The sequence below is a fragment of the Bubalus bubalis genome, chromosome 7, assembly GCF_019923935.1.
Source record: "Bubalus bubalis isolate 160015118507 breed Murrah chromosome 7, NDDB_SH_1, whole genome shotgun sequence".
In the NCBI taxonomy this organism is placed as follows: Eukaryota; Metazoa; Chordata; class Mammalia; order Artiodactyla; family Bovidae; genus Bubalus; species Bubalus bubalis.
Genome location: NC_059163.1, coordinates 15,868,324 through 15,895,953, shown reverse-complemented (window position 1 = coordinate 15,895,953; position 27,630 = coordinate 15,868,324). Strand labels below are relative to the sequence as shown.

The window sequence follows — 27,630 nt, the reverse complement described above, 5'->3', positions numbered from 1 at the left end:
TAGGTGTTGCTGATTTCCAATGTAACATATTAATTGACTTTCCTTAAATGAACTTTAGACCCTAGCATTCAGTAGGGCTTATCTTTATGTCTTAATATTATTTAACTCCTCTTTCTTGGTTATAGGAAGTATTATTGAGGTTTTGTTTTTGGTTTCCTCAGGAGGTGATTTTTAAAAGAATTCTTAGCTGGTTATATGCTCAGTTAACTTTAGTTAAATTACAACCAAGTTGACTTCTCTGTTAAATCAGAACTTCTCACATGGAGAAAACCCACTAATGTATTTAAGATTGATGATTACCTCAACTGCAGTGAACTTGGTCTTGCTCAGTAATAGGCCCCTCATAACAACTGTATTTGAGTCTCAGTGGTCCAGAGGTTTACTGGCTTTTAAAATTAGCCTCAGGATTTTCTACAGTTTTCAGTTTTAGGATATAGTCTCTGGAGATAAAGTTAGGAAAGTGGTTTTTAGAAAATCATGTTTATGAAAGATACTGAGGCATATTTGATTTTGGGTGTAGATGGAAAATCTGAACATTGATGTGCCATTAGTAAACCCCAGAGGCAAACCAAAAATCTGTTCAGGTGTTTGTTTCCCTAAGAGTGTTCAGGGACTACTGACATCTTTAGTATATATTTGGGCTCCTCCTCAGAGGAGCCTGGTGTGCTGCAGTCCATGGGGTCACAAAGAGTCAGTCAGATGCAACTTAGTGACAACAAGAATGGTCTTAGCACAACAAAGTTTATAAGGAGGCAATAGGAAGGTCCCAGCTGACTCTGGATAATCTCCAAACTAGAGAACTTTGAAATCAGTTCTAGATTTCAGTCTGGTTAGTTGGTTGGTTTCCTGTGAAACACAGAGTTACCACTAAGATAACCAGATAATAATGTATTCTCTCAGGAAAGCCCAGACCGTCCTTCTGTTCCCAAGATTGTCAAGACCAGGAAATTACCTCGGTTTAATTTACCTTCCCCAGTGGTAAAGAGCAAGTGCCTAGAAGAAGCCATAGATTAATTAAAAATAAATCTAATTTGGACCAGTTTTGAAAAGGCAACAAATCAAATAATCACCCAGCATTCAGCACTCTGTCATTTGCCAGCTGTCACATCAGCCCTGCAATAAAAATAGAACAAGCTCTGATGAGCTCATTTTTAAAGATCTCTAGTAATAAAGAATAAACCACATTTCCCCTCAAACTATTCCCATCTTCAACAGCACTTGTTTATCATAAATTTCTCGCTAACATAGAGCTCTCTTTTTAAACTCTCCTTTTTTTCTTGCACTGGCCTCTGGAGAGGTGGAAAAGTCACCCTTTTCCCTTCTCATCTCTTACCACTGAATTCCCCTAGGCACATTTCTTGTCCATCTATCAGTTAACATTTAGAACCAATATTCTTATGATTTGTTTCAAACCCGTACAGCAGTGGAGTTCAGCATCCTTGGGAATTACTTGGTAGTGGTAAAGGGCAATGTTGGATAGGAAGAAAATTCCCCAACTATTTGAAGAGTTACTACGTAGACTACTGGTAGTCAGGATGCTAGTTTGGTGCTGCTGTATCTTGAACTAAGATTTGCTGACCTCCTTTTTTTTTTTTTTTTTTTTTTTAACAGAGTGAACAGGGTCCCCCAGATCTCATTGGTAACAACATCTAGCAAGAATTTAATAGTCTAATTTTGTTTTTAAGACCAGGAATCATGGAGATGACACTTGCCATCTCTTCATAACAGAGTTTGAATAATACTCTGTTACATCTTTTGTGAGCCTGTGAAATTTGACTTGTCTGAGCATGTTTCTGCATTTGACATAAAGACAAACGACATGAAATAGAATAATTTATAGAGTAGAAGAAGCCAGGAGCTACAGCAGATCTAACTGGGCTTGAGCCATTCTCTAGAGACATGAGTCTTATATCCCTGACATGATGAATGCTCGTCTTTACGGCATCTTTTAAGGCATATGGATCGCTGCAAGCTAGAATATAGGTCACAGTATTAAGATGTCCTCTTATATGAGAGACATTCATTTTTTTAAGAAACAGGGAGGTACAAGTGATCTGTGGTTCTCTTCCTTTCCCTGAATTTAGCAAGACATTCTTGCTAAATGTCTCTAAATATTGATGTGTTTCATCTCTGAGCCCAGCAGTTACATTATCCAATGCTTTTATAGTCCAACATTTTCCATAATTTCCCACATCTTCCAGCCCAGGCTTTATGCCACCAAGATTTTTCTTGACTAAATCACAGTTCTTATTGTTGGATATTATACCAGTTTTTTATGAACTTCATTTTCTTTATCCAAAGGATTAGGATATATATTTCTTGTCATTTCTTTTTCACACAGTGTTTGTAAACATTGCAGTAAACTCAAAATATCAGTAATCTTTAAAGGAACCTGTTTCCCTTGCTCATGGCTCCATGCATGTGTGCTAAGTCACTCAGTCGTGTCCAACTCTTTGCGACCCCATGAAGTAGCCTGCCAGGCTCCTCTGTCCGTGAAGCTTTCCAGGCAGGAATACTGGAGTGGGTTTCTACTTCCTCCTTCAGGGGATTTTTCCAACCCAAGGATCAACCCATATGTCTTCCGTCCCCTGCAGTGGCAGGCAGATCCTTTACCACTGCACCACCTGGGAACCCCTTTGTTGATGGCTGGTATACAGTTTATATAGTGTGACTTAAGCTACAGTTTCTAAAAGTGGCAAACTATTAACTTCATTTATTTTCTGAATTTCTAACAATACAGGATTATATTTTTCTGTATTTATATTAGATGGAGGTCAATGAATATGAATGCCTAATGATGTGATATAAAAATAATGTCTCAACTTATTCATTATTGTTTCTAGAATTGTTTTTAGATAGAGAAATATCCTAATTTTTAATACCCCTGATTAATATTGCAGAAAAAGAAAATCACGTTGCAGAATACTTCAGATGGAATAAAGCATGCCTTCCAGACAGACAACAGTAAGATATGCCAGTACTTGCTGCACCTCTGCTCTTCCCAGCATAAGTTCCAGCTGCAAATGAGAGCAAGACAGAGCAACCAAGATGCCCAGGATATTGGTAAGGAGGCGCAAACTGTGTCAGATGACTCCAGGGTAAATGCATGATTTTTGCCACAAACTTTAAAAGGACTTCCATGTTTAGGATGAAAATGACAAGGTACGTAGATGTCAAATGACTGAGTCGAATTCATAAAGGTATCATAAATGAAGCCGGGGCATCAATTTCATGGATATTTTGAAAATAAACAGCCCTGATGAGTCAGGGAGTACCTGTTGAACTATTTTGTGCTTATCATTAGGCTAGCCAGTGTATCAATAAGTACTGTAAAAGTTTCAGTCATATTCTCTACCCATAGTAAGCTTACACACTGTTTGGGAAGATAAGGTCAATATACATGAAACAGTAATACACACGAGAGGGTCAGAGTTTTAAGAACAGGTTATATTGCACAGCCTCTGTGATCTACATTACAGGAGGAAAGGGAGCTCAAAGGAAAGAGTAGAAGAGTAGTCGCACTTGAATTGAAATTTGAAGGACAAAAATAGTTAAGTAGACTGAAGATAAATGGAAGGACTCTCCAGATGAGGGAAAAACATGGGAAACAAGGCAGGGAGCAAGGGGGGTTACATACCATAACAGTTTTAGGGATGATCCATTTCCGTTGAACTTGGTCACATCCCTGTTCTGAGACCAACGTGAATAACTTATAGTGCCCAACGTGAGCGCTCAGGAGAGTGATTTCACTTACTTTTGAAAAGGAACCAACAGAAGAAACTAGTTTAGCTCTGAAAATAATCAGAGCTGAAATATTTAAAGCTTACTCTACAAGGCCACGTGTAGAGATTAAGGTTGTAGAAAGTCTAGTTCTGCACAGTCAGTTCTTAGAGACTTGAGCGAAGCATTCTGAAGAATTTGATTAAAAAATTAAATATGGTAGCACTGATGACTTTGTGCAGTAGAGCCCTATGAATTCTTTATCCAAACTTTCTCCTGTCCTAAAATCTTACAGAAAGATATATTCCCTGTAGGGTCAGACTTGGGTGATGGCAACCTATGAATAGATGTTTCTCACCTTTTCAGAATCAAGATGGTAGGGACTGTATACTTATTAAAAATGAAGATTCCAGAAACGTACCTGAAACTTAGTGAATCACAATCTTTGGGCATTTGGTCCCTGGAATCTGCATTTTAACAGACTTTCCTCTGTAATGATTTTTATGCATGCTAAAATATGATAACTACCACTACTGTGATCTTATTGTTCCTTTTCTTTCCCTACTTTGCTCTGCTAAAAAGTGTGTATGCGCTTATGTATTTTCAAAAGATCGTAAAATATCAGACTTATCAGAGCTATCCGTATTCCTATTTGGACTAATATTCTCTTCAATACAAATCAAAATTGCAACAGTTGAGGGTTACATTATAATAGATGGTGGTACAGTGTGCTATACAGTGAAGAGTCAAAACCATGAAGCCAGCCTTCCTCCCTCAACATTTCAATGGTAGAGTGTAGTAGTTAAGAGTATGGACTATGGAACAACACTGCCAGCGTTCAAACCAGTATTCAGAGCTTGCAAGCTCTGAAACCATGGTCAGGCCACTCAAACTCTCTGCCTTAGTTCCCCATCTGTAAAATGATGATCATAGTAGTAATACCGGCATCATAAGGTTATTGTGAAGATGAAATGAATTCATGCATGTGAAAGTGCCGGGCACAGAATAAGTTTTGAATAAATATTATGATTATTTCATCACCATCTTCAACATTGTTTTACCACAGCTACTACTAGTAAAGGGGCTTCCCTGGTGGCTCAGATGGTAAAGAATCTGCCTGCAATGCTGGAGACCTAGGTTCAATCCCTGGGTTGGGAAGATCCCCTGGAGAAGGGAGCAGCTACCCACTCCAGTATTCTGGCCTGGAGAATTCCACGGACAGAAGGGTCTGTCAGGCTACAGTCCATGGGGTTGCAGAGAGTTGGACACGGCTGAGTGACTTTCACTTTCACCACTAGTAATAACAGTGTAGCAGTAGTATTAGCAACAGTAGTAGTAGTAGAGTGACCTTGGGAAAGTAATTGACTTTTCAAAGTCTTGTTTTCTTCAACCGTGAAGTGAGTATATTCAACGAATCTGTTTTGCCCCTTGGAACACAACTGTGTATCCCTAGCTCAAATGTTAAAGGACTTTACGGTGGTATTAGCTACATCTATTCCCTGATTTTGGTAAGCTTTCAAAGGAATTATTTTCTTCTTGGAATTGGCTTAGAAGTAACCATCTGCCTACTTAACTGTCTGTACTAGTGAAAATAACAAGTGAAACTAACTAGTGTACTCTAAAGGAGGTTGATGGGGGCTCACAAGTGTATGTTGCTTTTTTAGCATCATAAAATATGGGTTCTTTCTAGAACCTCACAAGCCATTAAGCCCAAAATTTTACTGCTGAGGAAACAGGTTCAGACAAAACAGTGTCTCCCTTCACCTCATAGTTAGAGGTCAAAGAAGACTGGACCCTGATCTTTTAATTCCTAATCCAGTGTTCTTTCTTTTGATAACTTTCCAAAGAACTAATTTGCATGGAATGAAGTTAAGATTAATAATCATTTACTGAGCACTTACTGCTTACAAGATACTCTGCTAGGTGCTATGGGTTAGCAAAAATAAATGAATCCAGAGAGCATACAGTTAAGTTGATGATATAAAGAGATACAAAACAAGTACAAAAGACAATAGAAACATGTAGATTGCAGACTGTGGCCTTTGAGTTCAAATTTGAAACATTAGTAATAGGATGTAGGTTCATTCTAATGTCCTTCCCATCCTGGCGGTCCTTGTTGGAGTCCATTCCAGGTGAAAAGCAGTTGGACAGGAGATAAGTGATTGGTTTATTATCTATTCCATGAATATGTGCCGGATTTTAAGTTCTGCCCAGGAGTGAGCTATGAATGGATTTGAATAGCATATCCTTGGTATGTTTACAAAACAGACATAACCTAAGCTGAACTGTCTAATCCTATTCCTGATAAAATTTGTCTGCATTTCCTTCAGGGTAAGGAAATGTATTGGGTAGAGAGGCATTTTCCAGCAGCTGAATCTGTATCAGACTCAGTTTTGCATTTTTGAATAAACTCTGTTTTCAAAGAAAATAGAATTAATGTAATCTGTTCTAAGGAAAAAAATCTATTTTAAGCTTAAGATTATTCTGGGAATTTTAAAACCACTCTTTTTTTTATTATCCTGTTTTAACTTGCTGTCCACTTCTACTTTTGAGAAAAAAATGATGAATTTTCCCAGTGACAGTGAGACATGTTTATTTAAACTTCATTCTGATGCATGAACATGAAAGAATTTTAGTGTTTTTCCTGTCTGTTTATGTCTGAGATGAAATACTGATTATTAATTTTCCTGGGAATTAGAAGATAAATGAAACAGAATCTAAAGATCCAAATCAACAGCATTTGACATTTTCTTTTTAAAAACAAGTTTTGGGGACTGTTTACATAGTGGTCAAGCTGTAATTCCCTGTAGAGTGCAAAACAGGGTTGGTACTTTCCATGGGGGGGACCAATGTGTGTGCCTTGTGATATGGATTACTAATGCATGAACAACCAAATCATTTGAAATTCTGTGCTCCTGATCCTTTATATACATGAAAGGATTTTGACGCCAGAATTCTGTGATTCATTGCTTTCATTTATAGCCTCAAATGTTCAACCGCTAACATGACATTGGCTCTCACAAAATAGAATGGTCAGTTACTTGTTAGGAAGTATCCCTAAATTTAGCCCCAAAAAGAAGACTTGGATAAGTATTTAAGACTGAAACGAATTTAAGCATAAAGAGAATCTCAGCTCATTGATGTGTTAATTAACAGAAACATCCTATGAGGAAAAAAGTTAACAAGAGGGGAAGGTGGTTATTGACGTTGAAATGAAATGACAGAAAATTTGCCATAAAAGGTTTTTGTTTTGTTTTGGGTGGTTTTTGTCTCGGTTTTTTTTTGTTTGTTTTGGGGGTTTTTTTTGGGGGGGGCGGATAGTAATTCTATTGAGATCTAATTCACATACTGTACAATTTACCCACTTAAAGTGCACAATTTAGTGATTTTTCATATATCCTCATTGTTAACCGAGTTGTGCAAACATCACCACAATCTGCCATAAGTTTTAAAAATTATAATAAGAATGTTCTCTCTGAGCGAAACTCTCCTCTGCACAACTTTTTTCAGGCATGAACTCACCATATCGGCCTGTCCAGGTTTGATCTCTCCCTCTCCCCATCCTTGGTTCCTGGTGTTTTAGCAGAGGTACTCCTAGGGTTAAATGTCATTCTCTGTCAAATGTCATTTTCCTTTGTAAATGAGCACTATAATTGGGAACTCAGGGTCAACAAGCCTGAATGAAGCCCAAACATTAGTAAATCCAAGATCACTAGCTGAAGTTAGAAAGGCTGACCAGGCCCCTCCCTGGCTGTGAGAAAGCTACAAGGATGGAGAGATGGTCTGGAAACCAGGATCTTCCCACCTACTTTTTAAAACCCTCGATTGCCACTCTCTGAAAGCTGCCTACTTCTGCAGGCAATCAAAATGAGTGAAAACTGCATGCTGTCTTTTCTATTTCTTAAAATAGCTCTTCTCCTAAAGATTCTATGGTGTTTCCATCACGTAAAGCAATCCTGTTTCCTTGTAGAGAGAGCTTCGTTTAGGAGCCTGAACCTCCAAGCAGAGTCCGTTAGAGGATTTAATATGGGACGAGCAGTCAGCACTGGTAGTCTGGCCAGCAGCACCCTGAACAAACTTGCCGTTCGACCTCTGTCGGTTCAAGCTGAGATTCTGAAGAGGCTCTCCTGCTCAGAGCTGTCGCTTTACCAGCCATTGCAAAACAGTGCAAAAGAGAAGAATGGCAAAACTGCATGGGAGGAAAAGCCTAGAGGGATGAGTAAATCATACCACGATCTCAGTCAGGCCTCTCTCTGCCCTCACCGGAAAAATGTCAATGTTAACATGGAGCCCCCACCACAAACCATTGCGGAGTTGGTAGGAAAAACGCTTCACCAGATGGCAAGATCTGATACAGAATCTCTGGCAGGAGTCACAAAACTCAATAAGTAAGGACATAATTAAGGCAAACTACCTACTTGTAAATTCTACATTTTATACTTTTGTTTTTGATGATTTATTTTCACCGTTTTTTTTTTTTACATTGACACTTCCCCGCTTCCTACCTTTGCTTTTCCCTCTTTAGTTCAAAGTCTGTTGCAAGTTTAAATAGAAGTCCCGAAAGGAGGAAACATGAATCAGACTCCTCATCCTTTGAAGACCTTGGTCAAGCATATGTTCTAGGTCAGCATAAACCGGCTTACCTTCTTTCTCCTATACCCCTTGCTCATAGTGAAGGGAATGAGACAATGTTAATTACCAGGAAGTTAGAATTTGGGGTCCTGTTTCCTAATGGTCTCAACTTTTTGTGAATGTAAAATTTCAGACTACTTTAAAAGTACCAAAACAAAAATAAAAAGCACCAAGTCAAATTTTAAAAATTGATTTAACAGGTTATTCATGACATGGGCTGTTTGCTTTCTCTTGGTCGCAGTTCAAAGTCATGACAGTCTTACCGAGAGAACCCAGACAGTCTGGTGCCACGGCTCTGGCTAGCCTTTGGGTTTTCCTTACAGCCTATGAGAGTAGACTCCACTAATGCTACATGTTTTAAAGAGCAGTTTATTTAAGGTACTTTCTGAATGGAGACAATAGACAAAAGTTTATTTAGGGTACTTTCTGAATGGAATTGTCTCTAAAAAGGAGATAAGTTTTAAGAACTGTGCTATGGTTGTTAGGTAGAAATTCCTAGTTGATTTAAGTTTTCTCAGATTCTCCCAGCTAGCTATGAACTCTTTTAGACAAAAGTCATTTGTGTTGCTGATACACACACATACTACCTTATAAATAGTTAAGGATTCCCGTTGTTTTGTGCATCTTAAAAGGGAAAAAATGTGGGAATCCATCTTTAGAAGACTGGATATTTAAGCACAAAGGTCTGAATGATTACTCAAAATAGGAAATAACTAGGGAGACCAGAGATCAACAAGGATGCCCTCTGCAGTTGTTTTGTTAAATAATACTAATTAACTCCCCCTTAGAACTGAATTGATTGTTGAGCCCTAAGCACACAGAGTTAAAAAAGTATTTTCTCACCCTGTAATTGGATTGGGAATAAGTGGAATAAATGAAGTCAAAGAGAACTGTACACTATAGTTGTTAAATATTTATAGAAAGTCACATTACTTCATTGATATAGATTTCTACAACTTTCAGAGATTATACTATCATCAATTTAAATTGAATTGCTTAATAAAAAACTTAAAATAGCTGAAAGACAAGACTCCATCTTATAGGTTACCCTATGCATTGAAAATAGCCTAAAAAGCCACCAATTCAATCTTTTAGAAAGTAATTTTCAAAGTGTATTCATGTATAATGAGATCTCTTATAGACTCTTAAGTTATTTTCATTAGGAAGGCTTTGTTCATCATAAAAATTCATCACATATCAGGTGCTGAGTGGTAAATATTCCATAGAAAAGCACAAGTAAAATTCAACCATGAAAGAAAATTTCTGTATTTGTTTTTGATTGATTATTCATTCTTTTTGAATATTGAACTTCCTTTTAACATTTAAGCAGACACCTTTAAAAATCATTTTAGTTTCATCATTTCATATATCACATATCAAAATGTCATTGTCAGAAACAATACATTTGTGTTTCAATTTATTCTGCAGAACAAGTTGATATGCTTAACTTGGACATTAAAAGTAGTTTTTAAAAAAAGTTCATTGTGGGAAGACATTTTTCTGAGTGTAAATAACAGAAATTGTTGCTGCCTTGATGTTTTATTGATTTTTATTATTTTATCAGAAGAAATTTCTTCTATATATAATATCTGACAATTTTTAAACTGTCTAATAATCTAATTTATACTACAGGAATGACTTTGCATAGTTCTGGAAATTCTTCATCCCAAGTACCCTTAAAAGAAAATGGTAGGTTTACAAAATGTTTTTCCCCTCATTTCCATCATATTTTTTCTCTTGTACTTTGTAAGAACATCATGGACCTACTAATAAATTGTTTTCAATTCCATGCCAAGGATTTTAAGCCTTGCCTTACATTGGAGTCAAAGGAGAGTTGTGGTTTTCAGCATTTTGATGATGTGAAGGGACCTATAATGTAGACTACTGTGAAGTCACAAATTCGAGATAAGGACACTAATTGGGGAGCTAAGATAGCTTAGATGGGAGATAATTTTGATTGAAAAGAGCTTTAACTGAGGTAGTTATTTGAAAGGGATACTTCTGCTGAATCTTGAGATAAAAGGAGTATTTATTCAGGCAGAGTGGTGTAGATAAGTATTTCAGACCAAGGGCATAGTATGATCAAAGACATGCAGACATGGGAGAAGATAACCAGATTCAAGGAAATGTACGAATCTCAGACTGGGGCTATGTTGGGGTCAAGGTGAAGATCAAGAACTAAACGTGGACTACACTGAATCTTACCATAAATCTTTTGGGAAGAATCTGAAGACTTTAAATGTTGAAGTAAAGAGTTTAGAAAGAATCTGAGAAGAAACAGAATTGTAGGAAAAAAACTTTGTGCAATGATTTGAAAGTCAATGGGTTCAGAATGTTTAGAATTTAGCTTACTTTCATGTACATTATTTTATTTTTCTAACAACTTTCTTGGGTCTAAAGAATATTATTATCAGTATGTATACACTATTTTTTCTCCAAAAATATTTATGTTTTACCCTTAAATTCTTAAAGTTGAAATAATCAGAAGCCTGATGAGAAGGAAGCAAATATGCTAATCAAAAGTGTTAATATTGTTAAACCTGATGAAACTTTAAGTTTTGTCCTCATTTTCCTGAGAGCCAAGGCAAAAATAAAGGCATGAATATTGGTTGAACCACATGAAACTTGTTTTTGTAGGCCAAAACTGTCAGACCCCAGGAAGTTATTTTGTATAATTCTCATTCTATAATAGAAATACAAATACACATGCAAGAGAAGAACATTTTTCTTGGGAAGCAAAATTGTGTCCCAAAGTAGATCTTTTTGCTTTTATAATATCTTAAATACTCAGAACAAATAAAGATTTTTTTCATTTCATAGTTTTTCATGTATCAATCCTCAAAAAATCTGAAGGTATACGAGTAAAGAAAAAGTTATTCAACTTATACTTGGGCATAAGTTACTAAGACCTTGTTGTATAGCTTTTTGATAACCAAGTGTTTTTCATGGACTGAAGTTAGAATACCTCTGTACCTAAAAGAACTCAGTTATTAACATGTCCATAATGGTTGTACTTATTGTCTGACAGTTCTTAGTGCTTACTATGTGCCAAACACTTTTCTAAGTGTGTTATGTTTAGCTCTCAGTCCCTACAACAGTCCTGTGAGGTGGATCTAATGTTATTTCCATTTCACATGTGAGACACCAAAGAACAAAAAGGTTGAGGTGCACAGTATGTCATGGAGCTGGCAAAAGCTGGTGCCATGATTTGAATGCAGGATGTCTGTTTCCAGAGCCCACACTCTAAACCACCCTTTAGGCTGTCTCCTAGAATAATAATGCCTAATTTTTTGTAGGTATTATTTTTCCCAGCTAAACTTTTGAAAGAAGCTGGATAATAATCTTTTCAAGAATGAGAACCTGAAATGTGTTCTTTACCTAGATTCTAACAGGAAAGAATATGAACTTACATTCTGAATTCGAAATGAACAGCCTGTGCAGAGTAGGATCTATGTTTAAAGCTCTGGGCACCTTTATTTTCCCACCTGCCCCCTACAGCAGGGCCAATCCACCTTCCCATGGAGGCGTTCCCCTGTTGGCTTACAGACAAGTTTATATTTTCTTTAAGATTTTCCTTGAATCAGTCCAAGTAGCCCTGAATTAATTAATGTCGAGAATTGAGTTTTGACATAATAGAGCATGGCAAACATGTTTTTCCAGATAAGGTAACTGAAGATTAAAAAGTTAAGTTATTTGCCCATTGGTCAAATATAGGACTTTTTAATTCTAATTTCAGTGTTTTTCTTTGCTCATCAAGACTACTAGGAGAAAATTAGAAATGAGCATTAGGTAATACTGAATTACTTACCACTTATATTAAGGACCAATGAATAAAATTTAATCTTAGCCTTTTACAACTTTCAGAGACCCATAAAGAGTGTGAAACTTAGAGAATAAAAGAAAAAGGCAAGAGTCTTCTATCTCATGAAACAAATATGCAAAGGATTCTAGTCCTTTGATTAATTGTAATTTCTCCCCCCTCCCCAAAAGAAGGTTGCTTAACCTTTCAAAAAAAGATACATCGTATAATAGCCCTTTTTTTCTTTTTTAAAAATTATGGTTGACATATTAGTTTCTAGAGTACAACATAGTGAAGAGTATTTTATACTTCATTAAAAGTTATTATGAGGCAATATCTATTATTATTACAAAGCAATAATTGCATGTACTGTATAATATATCTTGTTGCTTATCTGCTTTATACATGATAGTTTGTATCTCTTAATCCCATACCCCATCGACCCTCCCTGATTCCGTCTCCCCACTGGTGACCACTGGTTTGTTTCCTATACCTGTGCATCTGTTTTGCTATGTATATATCCATTCCTTTTATATTTTAGATTCCACATGTAACCAATATCATACAGTATATGTATTTTCTGTCAGACTTATCTCCCTAAGCACAGTATTCTTATTCTCTAGGTTCATCCACATTGCCGCAAATGATAGAATTTCATTCCTTTTTATAACTGAGTGATATTCCATTGTGTGTGTGTGTGTGTGTGTGTGTGTGTGTGTATCAATCTTCTTTATCCATTCATTCTTTTGATGGACACTTGGGTTGCTTCTGTATCTTGAATATTTGTAAATTGTGCGGCTATGAACGTTGGGGTACATGTGTATTTTTGAATTAGTGATTTTGTTTTTCCTGGATATATACCCAGGAGTGGAATTGCTGGGTCATGTGGTAGTTCTGTTTTTAGGTTTTTGAGAAACATCCATACTGTTTTCCATAGTGGCTGCACCATTTTACATTCCCACCAACAGTGTACAAGGATTCTCTTTTCTCCACACCCAGCAGCATTTGTTTTTTGCATGTAGCCATTCTGACACGTGTGAGGTAATAGCTCATTGTGGTTTTAATCTGAATTTCTGATGATTATTGATTTCAAGTATCTTTTTCTGGGCGTGTTGACCATTTGTATGTCTTCTTTGGAAAAATATCTTTTCAGGCCTTCGGGTCATTTTTTTTTATTGTGTTTTTTATATTGAGTTGTATGAGTTATATATTTTGGGTATTATCCCTTGATGGTCATATTTGCAAAATACTTTATCTCATTCAATAGATTGTCTTTTCATTTTGTCAGTGGTTTCCTGTGCTTTGCAGAAGTTTTTAAATTTATTTGTTCATTTTTGCTTTTATGTCGTTTGCCTGAGGAGACATATCCAAAAATATATCACTACAATTTATGTCAAAGTGTGGTTCTGCCTATGTTCTCATCTAGGAGTTTTATGGTTTGGGGTCTTTGATCCATTTGGGGTTAATTTTTGTACATGGTATGAGGAAATGTTCTAATCTCACTATTTGACATCTACTATTCCAGTTTTTTTAAGCAACACTTATTGAAGAGACTGTCTTTTCTCAGTCGTATATTTTACTTCCTTTGCTATAAAATAATTGATCATATTCTTGCTCAGTCACTCAGTCATGTCCAACTCTTTGTGACCCCAGGGACTGCAGCATGCCAGGGTGCCCTGTCCTTCACCATCTCCTAGAACTTGCTCAAACTCATCTTCATTGAGTCAATGGTGCCATCCAACCGTCTCGTCCTCTGTTGTCCTTTTCCCCTCCTGCCTTCAATCTTTCCCAGCATCAGGGTCTTTTGTAATGAGTTGGCTCTTCTCATCAGGCGGCCACAGTATTGCAGCTGCAGCTGCAGCATCAGTCCTCCCAATGAATATTCAGGACTGATTTCCTTGGATTGACTGGTTGGATCTCCTTGCAGTCCAAGGGACTCTGAAGAGTCTTCTCCAACACCACAGTTCAAAAGCATCAATTCTTCAGCACTCAGCCTTCTTTATGGTCCAACTTTCACATCCATACATGAGTAATGGAAAAACCACAGCTTTGACTAGACAGATCTTTGTCGGCAAAGTAATGTCTCTGCTTTTTAATATGCTGTCTAGGTTTGTCGTAGCTTTTCTTCAAAGGAGCAAGCGTCTTTTAGTTTCATGGCTGCAGTCACCATCTGCAGTGATTTGGGAACCCAAGAAAATAAAGTCTCACTGTTTCTGTTGTTTCCCCATCTATTTGCCATGAAGTGATGGGACCAGATGCCATGATTTTCATTTTCTGAATGTTGAGTTTTAAGCCAGCTTTTACTCTCCTCTTTCACTTTCATCCAGAGGTTCTTTAGTTCCTCTTCCCTTTCTGCCATAAGGGTGGTGTCATCTGCATCTCTGAGGTTATTGTTATTTCTCCCAGCCATCTTGATTCCAGTTTGTGCTTCATCCAGCCTGGCATTTCGCATGATGTATTAGGCATATAAGTTAAATAAGCAGGGTAACAGTATACAGCCTTGACATACTCATTTCCCGATTTGGAATCAGTCCATTGTTTCATGTCCAGTTCTAACTGCTGCTTTTTTAGCTGCATACAGGCTTCTCAGGAGGTATGTAAAGTGGTCTGATATTCCCATCAGTTTAAGAATTTTCTGCAGTTTGTTGTGATCCACACAGTCAAAGGCTTTAGCATAGTCAGTGCAGCAGAAGTAGATGTTTTTTTGGAATTCTCTAACTTTTTCAATGATCCAACAGGGTGTTGGCAAATTGGTCTCTTGTTCCTCTGCCTTTTCTAAATCCAGCTTGTACATCTGGAAGTTCTCAGTTCACAAACTGTTGAAGCCTAGGTTGGTGTATAGCAAGGGCTTCCCTGATAGCTCAGTTGGTAAAGAATCCACCTGAAATGCAGGAGACCCCAACTCATTTCCTGGGTTGGGAAGATCCGCTGGAGGAGCGATAGGCTACCCACTCCAGTATTCTTGGGCTTCCCTTGTGGCTCAGTTGGTAAAGAATCCACCTGCAACGTGGGAGACCTAGGTTTGATCCCTGGGTTGGGAAGATCCCCTGGAGAAGGGAAAGGAGTCCCACTCCAGTATTCTGGCCTGGAGAATTCCATGGACTCTGTAGTCCATGGGGTTGCAAAGAGTTGGACACTACTGAGCAACTTTCACTTGCTAGAGTGTGAAATGAGTGCAATCATGCGGTAGTTTGAGCATTCTTTGGCATTGCCTTTTATTGGGATTAGAATGAAAACTGACCTTTTCCAGTCCTGTTGCCACTGCTGAGTCTCCAAATTTGCTGGCATATTAAGTGTAGCACTTCAACAGCATCATCTTTTAGGATTTGAAATAGCTCAACTGGAATTCCATCACCTCCACTAGCTTTGTTTTTTAGTGATGCTTCCTAAGGCCCACTGGAGAAGGCAGTGGCAACTCATTCCAGTGTTCCAGTGGGATTCTGGAGAATCCCAGGGACGGGGGAGCCTGGTGGGCTGCCGTCTATGGCGTCGCACAGAGTTGGACACGACTAAAGCAGCAGTCAGCTTAGCAGAAGCTACTTAGCAGCAGCAGCAGCCTAAGGCCCACTTAACTTCACATTCCAGGATGTCTGGCTCTAAGTGAGTGATCACACCATCATGGCTATCTGAGTCATTAAGATCTTTTTGTATGGTTCTTCTGTGTATTTTTGCCACCTCTTCTTTATATCTTCTGCTTCTGTTAGGTCCATACCATTTCTGTCCTTTATCGAGCCCATCTTTGCATGAAATGTTCCCTTGGTATCTCTAATTTTCTTGAAGAGATCTCTAGTCTTTCCCATTCTGTTGTTTTCCTCTATTTATTTCCATTGATCACTTGGGAAGGCTTTCTTATCTCTCCTTGCTGTTCTTTGGAACTCGGCATTCAGGTGGGTGTATCTTTCCCTTTCTCCTTTGCCTTTATCTTCTCTTCTTTTCTGAGCTATTTGTAAGGCCTCCTCAGACAACCCTTTTGCCTTTTTGCATTTCTTTTTCTTGGGGGTGGTTTTGATCACCGCCTCCTGTACAACATTATAAACCTCCGTCCATAGTTCTTCAGGCACTCCGTCTGTCAGATCTAATCCCTTGAATCTATTTGTCATTTCCACTGTATAATTATAAGGGATTTGATTTAGGTCATACCTGAATAGCCTAGTGGTTTTCTCTACTTTCTTCAATTTAAGTCTGAATTTTGTAATAAGGAGTTCATGATCTGAGCCGCAGTCAGCTCCTGGTCTTGTTTTTTCTGACTATATAGAGCTTCTTCGTCTTTGGCTGCAAAGAATATAATCAATCAGATTTTGGTATTGACCATCTAGTGATGTCCATGTGTATAGTCGTCTCTTGTGTTGTTGAAAAAGTGTGTTTGCTATGACCAGTGCATTCTCTTGGCAAAACTCTGTTAGCCTTTACCCTAAGTAACCATAGGTGCATAAATTTATTTCTAGGTTCTCTGTCCCATTGAGCTATGTGTCTGCTTTTGTGCCAGTACCATGGTGTTTTTATTAATGTAGCTTTGTAGTATAATATGAGATGATGAGAGCTTTATTCTTTTTTTTTTTTTTTCCCCAAAATTGCTTTGGTAATTCAGGGTCTTTTGCCATTCCATATAAATTGTAGGATTATTTCTTTTACTTCTGTGAAAAATGTCATATGTATTTTTACATTAAATCTGTAAAGTGCTTTGAGCAGTATGGCCACTGTAGTTTTCAGAATGAAGGTCTTTTACATCCTTGGTTAAGTTTGTTCCTAGGTATTTTATTATTTTTGATGTGATTTTAAGGAGAATTTTGTTGTTGCTTGCATGCTTTCTTTTTAACTTTCTCTTTCTGATATTTCCTTATGAGTATATAGAAAAGCAACATTTTTTTTTTTTTTTTTGCTGCTGCACTAGGTCTTCGTTGCTGTGTGCAGGCTTTCTCTGGTTGCAGCAGTCAGGAGATACTCCTGGATTCAGTGCCCAGTCTTCTCATTGCGGTGGCTTTTCTTGGTGCAGAACACAGGTTCTGGGGCACCCGAGCTTCAGTAGTTGCGACACACAGGCCTAGTGGTCGCAGCTCACAGGCTCTAGAGCGTGGGCACTCTCTGTGGTGCACTAGCTTAGTCGCTCCACAGCATGTGGAATCTTCTCAGACCAGGGACAAACCCGTGTCTCTTGCATTGGCAGGCAGATTCTTATTCACTGTGCCACCAGGGAAGTCTGCAACAGATTTCTATATGTTAATCCCATATCCTGCAACTTTACTGACTTCAGTACTAAGTTGAATAGAAGTGGAAAGATTTGGGCATCCTTGTCTTATTCCTGAATTTAGAGGAAAGGTTTTCAGCTTTTCACTGTTTGGTATGGTGTTAGCTGTGACCAGCGTGTTGGTCACACACTTTATTATGTTGAGATATGTTCCTCTATACCCACTTTCTGGAGAGTTTTTATCATGAATAGATGTTGAACTTTGTCAAATGCTTTTCTTTGTCTATTGAGATGATCATGTGCTTTTTATCCTTCCTTTTGTTTATGTGGTATATCAGACTGTTCTGTGTAACAAACAATCCCTGTGTCCCTGGAGTAAATCATGGTATATGACCCTTTTTATATAGTTTTGCATTTGGCTTCCTAATATTTTGTTGAAGATTCTTGCATCTATATTTATCAAAGATATTGGCTTGTAGTTTTCTTTATTTTGTAGTGTCTTTGTCTGGTTCATACCATAATAATGGATGGTGGCCTCCTAGAATGAATTTGGGAGTATTTTATCATCTTCAGTTTGAGGGAATACTTTGAAAAGCATAGGTGTAATTTCTTCTTTAAACATTTGATAGAATTTTCCTGTGAACTGTCCAGTACTGGACTTTTTTTTTACTGGGAATTTTTTAACGACAAATTCAGTTTTCCTGCTAGTGGTAGGTCTGCTCAAAGTATCCATTTCTTCTTGACTCAATCTTGGCAGGCTGTATGTTTCTAGAAATTGGTCCATTTATTCTAGGTTGTCTAGCTTGTTGGCATGTAACTGTAATATTCCCTTATGATTTTTTGTATCTCTCTGCTGGGCTTCCCAGGTGGCACGTGGTAAAGAATCCACCTGCCAAAGCAGGAGACACATTAAGGGATGCGGGTTCAGTCCCTGGATCAGGAAGATCCCCTGAAGGAGGGCATGGCAACCCACTCCAGTATTCTTGCCTGGAGAATCCCATGGACAGAGGAGCCTGGCGGGCTACAGTCCATAGGACTGTAGATTCAGACACTACCAAAGAGTCAGACACAACTGAAGCAACGGAGCACGCACAGTGTTCATCGTTATTTCTCCTCTTTTAACTTCCTCTCTGATCGTTATTATTTTCTCCTTTAGGCTGGCTTTCGGCTTTGTTATTTTTCTGTTTCCTTTAGCTAGTAGGTTAGGGGAATTTTTTTTTTAATCTGGTAGATTACATTGTTTATTTGAGATTAAAAGATTACTTTTTAGTCAGATATCAAGGAGCAGTATAATTTAAATGCTAGGGGTTTTTTTTTTTTTTTTTCCACCTAAAGTTTAATTAGGATACATACATAGTTGAAGATTATGAAAAATAAAAGTCCAAAGTGCTCACAGAAGATTCAGCAGATATGAGAATTAACCAGAAACAGAATATAGAGTCAGATAAATTGAGAACTGAAAGGAATTTAAAAGTTTATCTTAAAAAAATACAAAAAGTTTATCTAAAGCAAGCCTTTCAGTCTATGAATGGGTTAAATGTGTCCCTGAAATGTTGTATGGTTCCATTTCACTTCGCTGATTTGGGCTGTGACAGAAGCAAAGCACCAAAGTTCCCACCATGATTTTCTGCTTCTGCCACCAGAGCAGTTAGTGATATAACAATGAAAAATACCTCTTTCTGTTTTTGTACCAATATAGTGCTGCTGGTCCATCACCTCCGGGTTTGAAATGGGTCTTTTTTCCCTAGATTGAGTGATGAATTTATCAGGTGCCTCCTCTACCTTTTGTCCGTTTCCTCTTAGAACCCGTTTTATGGAGCTGCTTGATAATTGACAAGGGTCTGTATCTGTAACCAAAAAAAATACTTTTCCTTAGAAAAAGAATTATTGATTCACTTAAATCAATTATATGCCTTGGCCTTATCTGAAAAGTGCTTTTACTAGGAAATTCTGACAGTTTACTCATATAGGTATCTATCATTAGTATCCACAATTATTCTGCTTGAAGACTGATACATCCTCATGAACCTGGAGACTGATACACAATTATTCTACTTGGGGACTGATACATCCTCATGAGCCTTATGAGAGATGAGAAAGGCAACACTGAAACAGTCTCTAATGCAGAGTGCATTTAATTTCTAAATTATACATTTATCAGTTAAGATATTTCACAGGTAAACATTGGGAATAACACCAGCATGTATTACTTAAAGAAGTGGAAATTTCTATTTGAGCCTCTTTTTCACATTAAAATATTTGTGGAATTTGCTGTGGCCATAGGAAAAGAAAATAATTTTAAAGATGTAAAAAATACATACCTTGAATATTAATGCTTGTTTCCATACAGTAATTAAAATAACTCAGAAATGTCTTGGTACTTGAAATGTCTTAAAATATCTGGTTCCTCACTTTCAGTAATTCATAAATTCTATTTAATCCTCATTGAATTCTGTATCTTTAAATTTAGTTGGGTTCTTATGTACTATATACCTCCAGATACTTGTCTTTTTTTTAAGCCAACAAAAGTATTTTGAACATCTATGTGAATAGAATACAAGATAAATGTAAATTCAGTATGTGCACAGTACAGTCTACTCACAGGTAGCTCTACACTGACCTTCTTCCTCTGTCCCCACGTTAATAAGTCAGGATGACGGGGGTGGTTCCCTGTTATAAAGAGTAGGTTAGCAAAGCTTCACTTTCCAAAATAATATTCAACTCCACCTGACTCATCTTGTATTTTAGCCAGGCTGATCTGTGCCATCTTCCCAGAAGCTTTTCCACCTTTTATCCATCTCAGCTTTTGTTAATGCCTTACATGATTGTCCAGGCTGGCTCAAATGGTAAAGCGTCTGCCTACAGTGCGAGAGACCCAGGTTCAATCTCTGGGTCGGGAAGATCCCCTGGAGAAGGAAATGGCAACCCACTCCAGTATTCTTGCCTGGAAAATCCCACGGACGGAGAAGCCTGGTAGGTTACAGTCCACGGGGTCGCAAAGAGTCAGACACGACTGAGCGACTTCACTTTCTTTTCTTTCTACATGTTTTACATGTATACCATCTACATAATCCACTTTTTAAACTGTACCTCATGTCCTTGAGGAGCTTCCCAGATGGCACAGGGGTAAAGGAACTGCCTGTCAATGCAGAAGATGCAAGAGACTTGGGTTTGATCCCCAGGTTGGGAAGATCCCCTGGAGAAGGAAATGGCAACCCGCTTCAGTATTTTTCCTAGAAAATTCCATGAACAGAGGAGCCTGGTGGGCTACAGTCCATGGAGTCATGAAGAGTCAGACACGACTGTGTGCGTGCATGCGTGCACACACATGTCCCTGAAGTCTCTTTTATTTCTGGCAGGGAGAAAGCTCTCTGCTCTTACAGGTCCGACTCATACTTTTGTGATACAAATATTTCTTTGAGTGGTTACCATTCTGTTCATCAGACAAATCTTTGTTCTTCTAGCCTGACCTGATTGAGCTCTGATCTGAGCCAACTTTATTACGCTAGCAGTTTTTATATATATTGTCACTTTTTTGTATTATCTCTCTTTATTTTCACCAGTTGCCTAATGAGTGACTTTCATAGGAATATTATTCAGCAAATGTTGGGTTAGCCAAAAAGTTCACTCGGGTTTTTCTGTTAAGATGTTATGGAAAACCCCAAACGAACTTTTTGGCCAACACAGTATTTGAAAGGTGAAAGTATAACTGAATGAATGAATATTCAAATCTCACTGATGAATCCTTGAATATAGAGAGCCTAATCTGTTGCTTCTAGTTAGAGAAATAAATACCAAAAAGATTAATTAGTGAGTGTATGTACATATGTCCCAATATTGTTTACCTAGGAAATGTTTTATATACATGCACACACATATTTTTTAAAATAAGTAGCATAAATAACCAATCTTGTAAGTACATATTGTTGGAAATAAATAAAGAAATGGCATTTTTATTCTTTGAATCAATACCTTTGACTTGTAGCAGATACTCCTTAAAAACATTCAGAATATTGATCACTTTTATAATCAAAGGCAGAAACACTCTGCATAAAGGAAATGGACTCTGTCTTCACAATGGTGATAAAAGTTTACATTTAATACCTAACATGACTTCATCCCTTATTTGTTTCATTTTATCAGTTTCATTCTGTTGTATTTTTTATTCAACTCTAGCTGAAAATTAGAGTTAATCATCTATTTTAGGATGACAGTAGAGTCGGACATGACTGAAGTGACATAGCAGCAGCAGCATATCAGCCACTTAGATAATATTAATTTAGACAATAACTAATTCATGAACATTATTTGTATAAACTAAATATATAAGGCTCTTCATACCATTGTCCAGTGATCTTTTTCCTTTTTTTTTGATATCTCATTAGTTAGAAATATTGAACTACTACTACTTCTGTTGATTATAGCTGAGTTTTTTTTTTTTTTAACTTTACAATATTGTATTGGTTTTGGCATATATCAACATGACTCCGCCACAGGTATACACGTGTTCCCCATCCTGAACCCTCCTCCCTCCTCCCTCCTCCCTCCTCCCTCCCCGTACCATCCCTCTGGGTTGTCCCAGTGCACCAGTTCCAAGCATCCAGTATCGTGCATCAAACCTGGACTGGCGACTCATTTCATATATGATATTATACATGTTTCAATGCCATTCTCCCAAATCATCCCACCCTCTCCCTCTCCCACAGAGTCCAAAAGACTGTTCTATACATCAGTGTCTCTTTTGCTGTCTCGTATACAGGGTTATTGTTACCATCTTTCTAAATTCCATATATATGCTTTAGTATACTGTATTGGTGTTTTTCTTTCTGGCTTACTTCACTCTGTATAATAGGCTCCAGTTTCATCCACCTCATTAGAACTGATTCAAATGTATTCTTTTTAATGGCTGAGTAATACTCCATTGTGTATATGTACCACAGCTTTCTTATCCATTCATCTGCTGATGGACATCTAGATTGCTTCCATGTCCTGGCTATTATAAACAGTGCTGCGATGAACATTGGGGTACACGTGTCTCTTTCACTTCTGGTTTCCTCAGTGTTATTTGTTTGCAGCATCCCTCCCTCCCCTATAGCTGAGTTTAAAACTACGTTTTGGTCAAAAAGAAACAACACAGTAGAAACACGTATACTATAGGGAGCTATCAAGCTTGCACTGGTACTTGGTGTTTAAGCGACAGGGTTAATTCACTTCAGAGAGCATCTGATGGTGGTGGTGGTTTTCTGCAATTAAAGGAGTTTATTGCTAGAATATGAACTATCACATTTGCATCATTTAAGCATTAGTACATGTTGTGTAAGATGTTATTATTAATAACATAATAATGCAGTTTGTAATCCATGGGTAGTCATATGTTGATGGATAACCTCTAATTTTCAAAAAGTTTCAATATGCCTAAAAACTATTTAGAGATAAATTTGCAGATTTAAACAGATATCTTTCTGAGTGTGTTGAACTCACTTGCTGTCACCTCGTCACACACAGACAAGTGTCAACTATTAAATTACAGTTGATGTTAAGAAATGTACTAATTTACTCGAGATGCCATAACACAGTCCCACAGATTGGGAGGCTTAAACAACATAGGTTTGTTCTCACAGTCTGAGATCAAAGTGTCAGCAGCATTAATTTCTTGAGACCACTCCTTGGCTTTGTAGATGGAGGTCTTCTTCTGTCTTCACATGATTTTCCCTCCATGCACACATATCTATATCCACATTCCCTCTTTATAAGAGAAGTCACTCAGTCGTGTCCAATTCTTTGTGACCCTATGGACTGTAGCCCACCAGGTTCCTCCGTCCATGGAGTTTTCCAGGCAAGAGGACTGGAAGTGGGTTGCCATTTCCTTCTCCAGGGGATCTTCCTGACCCAGGGATTGAACCCAGGTCTCCCTCATTGCAGGCAGGTGCTTTACCATCTGAGCCACCAAGGAAGACTAACTGAGTAAACTTGCTCAAATCATGGAACTTCTTGAGACTTATTTATGCGTTTGTAACTGAAATATACTGATTTCACAGGGAACCATTCATAAGGAATAAATGAATAACATAATCATTTGGTAAACTGTAACTCATCAGCAGATAGATGATAGCATATTATTAAAATATGATTTTAAAGTGACTCAGCAATCTAATAGTGAGCTTTATTATTTAAATTGGAACAAGCAGACAATCTCAGTGCCTAACCATGTCATGTTAATTGTATCTTAAAATTTCCCCGTAGATGTGCTACACAAAAGATGGAGCATAGCATCTTCACCAGAAAGGGAGATCACTCTGGTTAACCTGAAAAAAGATGCCCAGTATGGCTTAGGTAAGTCACTGAGATTCTTCAAGGTCTGTGAGAATTCAAAGAGAAAAGGTCGATTGCATAACATGGGCATTGAGGAACCAGCCCACTTGTCCGCACCTGAGTCCCCTTCTCCCAGTTGCCCAGTCAGGAAATGCCAAAGGTGAAATGCATACAAGCAATGTTTCCACCAATTTTAAGTCCTGTCTCACATGTGTTACCTATTAAGTCATATTCAGTATAAGTCTGTACACTTCTGTGTGTCAAGCAGACTCATCATTAGTCCTTGAAAGCACCAATGCCATGAGATATTTTCATTTTTACTTTTTTTAATTGAGACAGTTGATTTATAATGCCATGTAAGTTTTAGGTGTACAACATAGTGATTCACAATTTTTAAAGGTTATATTCCATTTATAGTTATTATAAAATATTGGGTATATTCCTGTGCTATGTAATATATTCTTGTAGCTTATTTATTTTATATATAATAGTTCCTGTTAGTTTCCTAATCTGTATCCTGCCCTTCCCCATGAAGATTTTATTTTAATGTGCTGATTCACAGGATTTCAAATTATTGGTGGAGAAAAGATGGGAAGACTGGATCTAGGTGTATTTATTAGTTCAGTTACTCCTGGAGGACCAGCTGACTTGGATGGATGCTTAAAGCCAGGTATTTATTTTTAGGTAATTTAGGGAATTTCCTAAGTATTTACTGGGCTTCCCTAGTGGCTCAGATGGTAAAGCTGCCTGCAATGTGGGAGATCCAGGTTCGATCCCTGGGTCGGGAAGATCCCCTGGAGACGGAAATGGCTACCCACTCCAGTATTCTTCCCTGGAGAATTCCATGAACAGTGGAGCCTGGCAGGCTACAGTCCATGGGGTCGCAAAGAGTCAGACACACAACTGGGCGACTAACACTTTCACTTTGAAGTATTTACTGACAGTGAATTTGCACAGATGGCAAAAGTAGAAGTTGGGTAAAACAAAAATAATGAGGGGGAGGTAACATTTCTAAGATGTAGCCTGAATTTCTCTTAGCTGTAGAAGACATTGGGTTGTCTGTTTTTACAGGAGACCGTTTGATATCTGTGAATAGTGTCAGTTTGGAGGGGGTCAGCCACCATGCTGCAGTTGAAATTTTGCAAAATGCACCTGAAGATGTGACCCTTGTTATCTCTCAGCCAAAAGAAAAGCTTTCCAAAGGTAACACTGTGGATGTCTCTGAGCTGTGGATTCTGTTCCAGTTCCCACAAAAATTTCAGTACCTTGACACATAAATTAGATTTAAACTTTTATTTCCTTTCTGTAAATCTAATATGTGTAGTTCTGATTGCTTTAATTTTATGCATCAGTACAAGTCTTTCATTCATCACTTCTAAGATTTCCTGTCTCATTCCTCTTTACATGCAGAAAAATGATTTGTTGTGCAAAATCAGTATCACTTGAGTAAATTCCAAGTACTTGGTGTGTTCTATCACATCTTAGGCCAAATTAGAAATAAAATTCTTAATCATTGCCCAATTAAAATAGTTATATAACAGTTATCTATGAAGTCCTGCCTTGAACCTGTTTATAAAAGGGAAAGGATGCCAACATACCAGAAATATAAAAGACATATTTATGTAAAAGACACATATGTAAAAGACCATATAATTTTGTACAATTTTTCTATTCCACATATATGTATTATCTATAATTCTTTTACACATGTCACCTGTGATTTTTGTCTTAGAAAGCTTTCCTAAGTGGCTTTTTAAAAGACCTATGTATGTAAGGAGTATGGAATTACCTTCTTTGATAATTACTTGGAGTCTAAAACATGCAGTTTGTTAAGACAATATAAAACAAGTATATAAATAACCATTCAACAAAGATCTTTGGAGATTCAAGTTATCTCTGGATAGGGAATTAAGAAAGTCTTCACAGGGGAGACTTGCTTGAAACAGGTCTTGAGGAATGGAAATGAGGAGTTCAGGTGAGGCGGGTACACATTCCCATAGAAGTTGCCCAAAGAAAGACCAAAAGAGGAGGCAAAGGAGACAGAAAGCAGCTTCAGTGTTTGTTGGGACCTTGTCGCGGTTCCAAGCCCTGGTCAGGTGTTGTGCACATGTTATCCTGCATAAAATCCTCGCAGCAGCTACCAGGGAACATTGTGCATGGGTGTGAGCCCAGGCGTGTGTCACTAACCTGTCATCCTCACAGGCTGATTTTGACTTTGCAGTGCCTTCTACTCCTGTGCACATGGCCAATGGCACGAAAAACTACATGAAAAAGGCTTCCCACCTGCAAGACAGCACTGTAAATTCTTCTGAGGACCACTGCTGGCCACGGGGTGCCCCGAGGCACATCTCAGAGAGCTCGTTTGGGCTGTCTGGGGGCCTACGGGAGGGCAGCCTGAGCTCTCAAGATTCCAGGACTGAGAGTGCCAGCTTGTCACAGAGCCAGGTCAACGGGTTCTTTGCCAGCCATGCAGCTGACCGCAGCTGGCAGGACTCGCAGCGTGGCAGCCCTTCCCCATCTGTGATATCCAAAGCCACCGAGAAAAAGTGGACTTCTACTGACAGTAACCGAAGCAAAGCTAAAAATACAGGCATTTCTGATGCACCAGATTACTCTGACCGTGGAGATTCAGACATGGATGAAGCCACTTATTCCAGCAGTCAGGATCATCACATACCAAAAAAGGCACCGTTTAATTTGAATCTTGGTTTTTATTCCCCACCCCCCCCTCCACTTAACAAAACAAAAAACAGCAAATGTATTACAGAGCAGAATAATCTACTATGAACAGAGTATATTATTCTGGAAAGGAGAAATCGTTTATGTATAATGCTACTAACTGCTACTGCATTTGATGCTAACTTTCAGAGAAATTAGCAGCTTTGAATACTAATTCCAAAGAACTTGCTACATGATTACACAAAAGAATGAATAAACAGATTATGATTGTTTTCTATAAATTGTTTTTCTCTTGCATACTTAATATTTGTATTAATAAGAGAACTTAATATCTGAAAAAATTGTTCCTAAGTAATTCGTATAATTGGACAGTTGACTTTATTATTAACAGCCTAAATTACTCTGAAGTTCTGAATGTATGATAATAAGAACAATAACATAGAAAATTGACCATTTCCTAGAAATATTAGACATGATATAATTTAGACCCATTTTCACAAGTGGATTCAGAAAAGAACCTTAAGCCCTTTGTTCACTGAGAAACATTCCTCATTAATGTCTCCAGCATTCCTCCTGAGAGAGTTATGTCCTTATAGGTTGGGCTTAGCTGTTGTGCCTATGTTTATATTGGATTTAAACATTAGCAAAATAAACTTGAGGCCTACTCATCTTAAAGGCCCAAGTTAAAAGCTACTACATGATATATATGGATTTTTTTTTTAACGGAAATAGAAGTGCTTCCTAAGTTTGAGTGTATAAAAAGCACTGGATAAGGATTATGTAAAAGCCAAGGTTTGAATTGGATTCTGGGCTTCCCTCAGTCATATCTTTTTACCTGAAGCAAGCCCTTTAGGCTCTAGATCTCAATTTCCTCAGTTTTAAACTCTGAAGGCCTTGGATTAGATGATCCTTAAGATCTTTTCCAGCCTTCATCATTTTTGAGTCTACTCTATCCTTTAATATCTTGCTTTTTCTTAATTTTTCAAAAAGAGAAAGATCTTCCATTAATAATTCTGTTTGACTCTAACAAGAAATGCTTTTGTTTGTTTTTCTTTGTTAAGGAATCTTCCTCCTCCATGAATACATCCAACAAAATGAATTTTAAAACTTTTCCTTCATCACCTCCTAAACCTGGAGATATCTTTGAGGTTGAACTGGCTAAAAATGATAACAGCTTGGGGATAAGTGTCACGGTACTGTTTGACAAGGTTTTCAAATGTTTTCTCTTCTCCATTTCCGGCAGCCTATCATATGCCAATTTTTTACTTGAATTATTTTGCTTCAAAAAGGAAACTTGTCAAAT

General features: G+C 37.8%; 1 protein-coding gene across 8 annotated transcripts in view; it reads left to right on the top strand.

The window, feature by feature from the left end:
• PTPN13 (protein tyrosine phosphatase non-receptor type 13) overlaps nt 1-27,630 on the top strand; it is a 224,768-nt gene that overhangs the window by 146,834 nt on the left and 50,304 nt on the right. For 4 of the 8 annotated variants that reach the window (XM_006055370.4, XM_025289753.3, XM_006055366.4 and 1 more), the window contains 9 exons: nt 2,901-3,063; nt 7,691-8,108; nt 8,246-8,343; nt 9,985-10,041; nt 23,580-23,669; nt 24,211-24,318; nt 24,720-24,851; nt 25,870-26,333; nt 27,389-27,535. In XM_006055370.4, coding sequence (XP_006055432.2) covers nt 2,901-3,063; nt 7,691-8,108; nt 8,246-8,343; nt 9,985-10,041; nt 23,580-23,669; nt 24,211-24,318; nt 24,720-24,851; nt 25,870-26,333; nt 27,389-27,535 — 1,677 coding nt within the window. The remainder of the gene's footprint in view (nt 1-2,900; nt 3,064-7,690; nt 8,109-8,245; nt 8,344-9,984; nt 10,042-23,579; nt 23,670-24,210; nt 24,319-24,719; nt 24,852-25,869; nt 26,334-27,388; nt 27,536-27,630) is intronic. The other 4 variants (XM_025289751.3, XM_025289755.3, XM_006055369.4 and 1 more) reach the window with 3 other exon arrangements.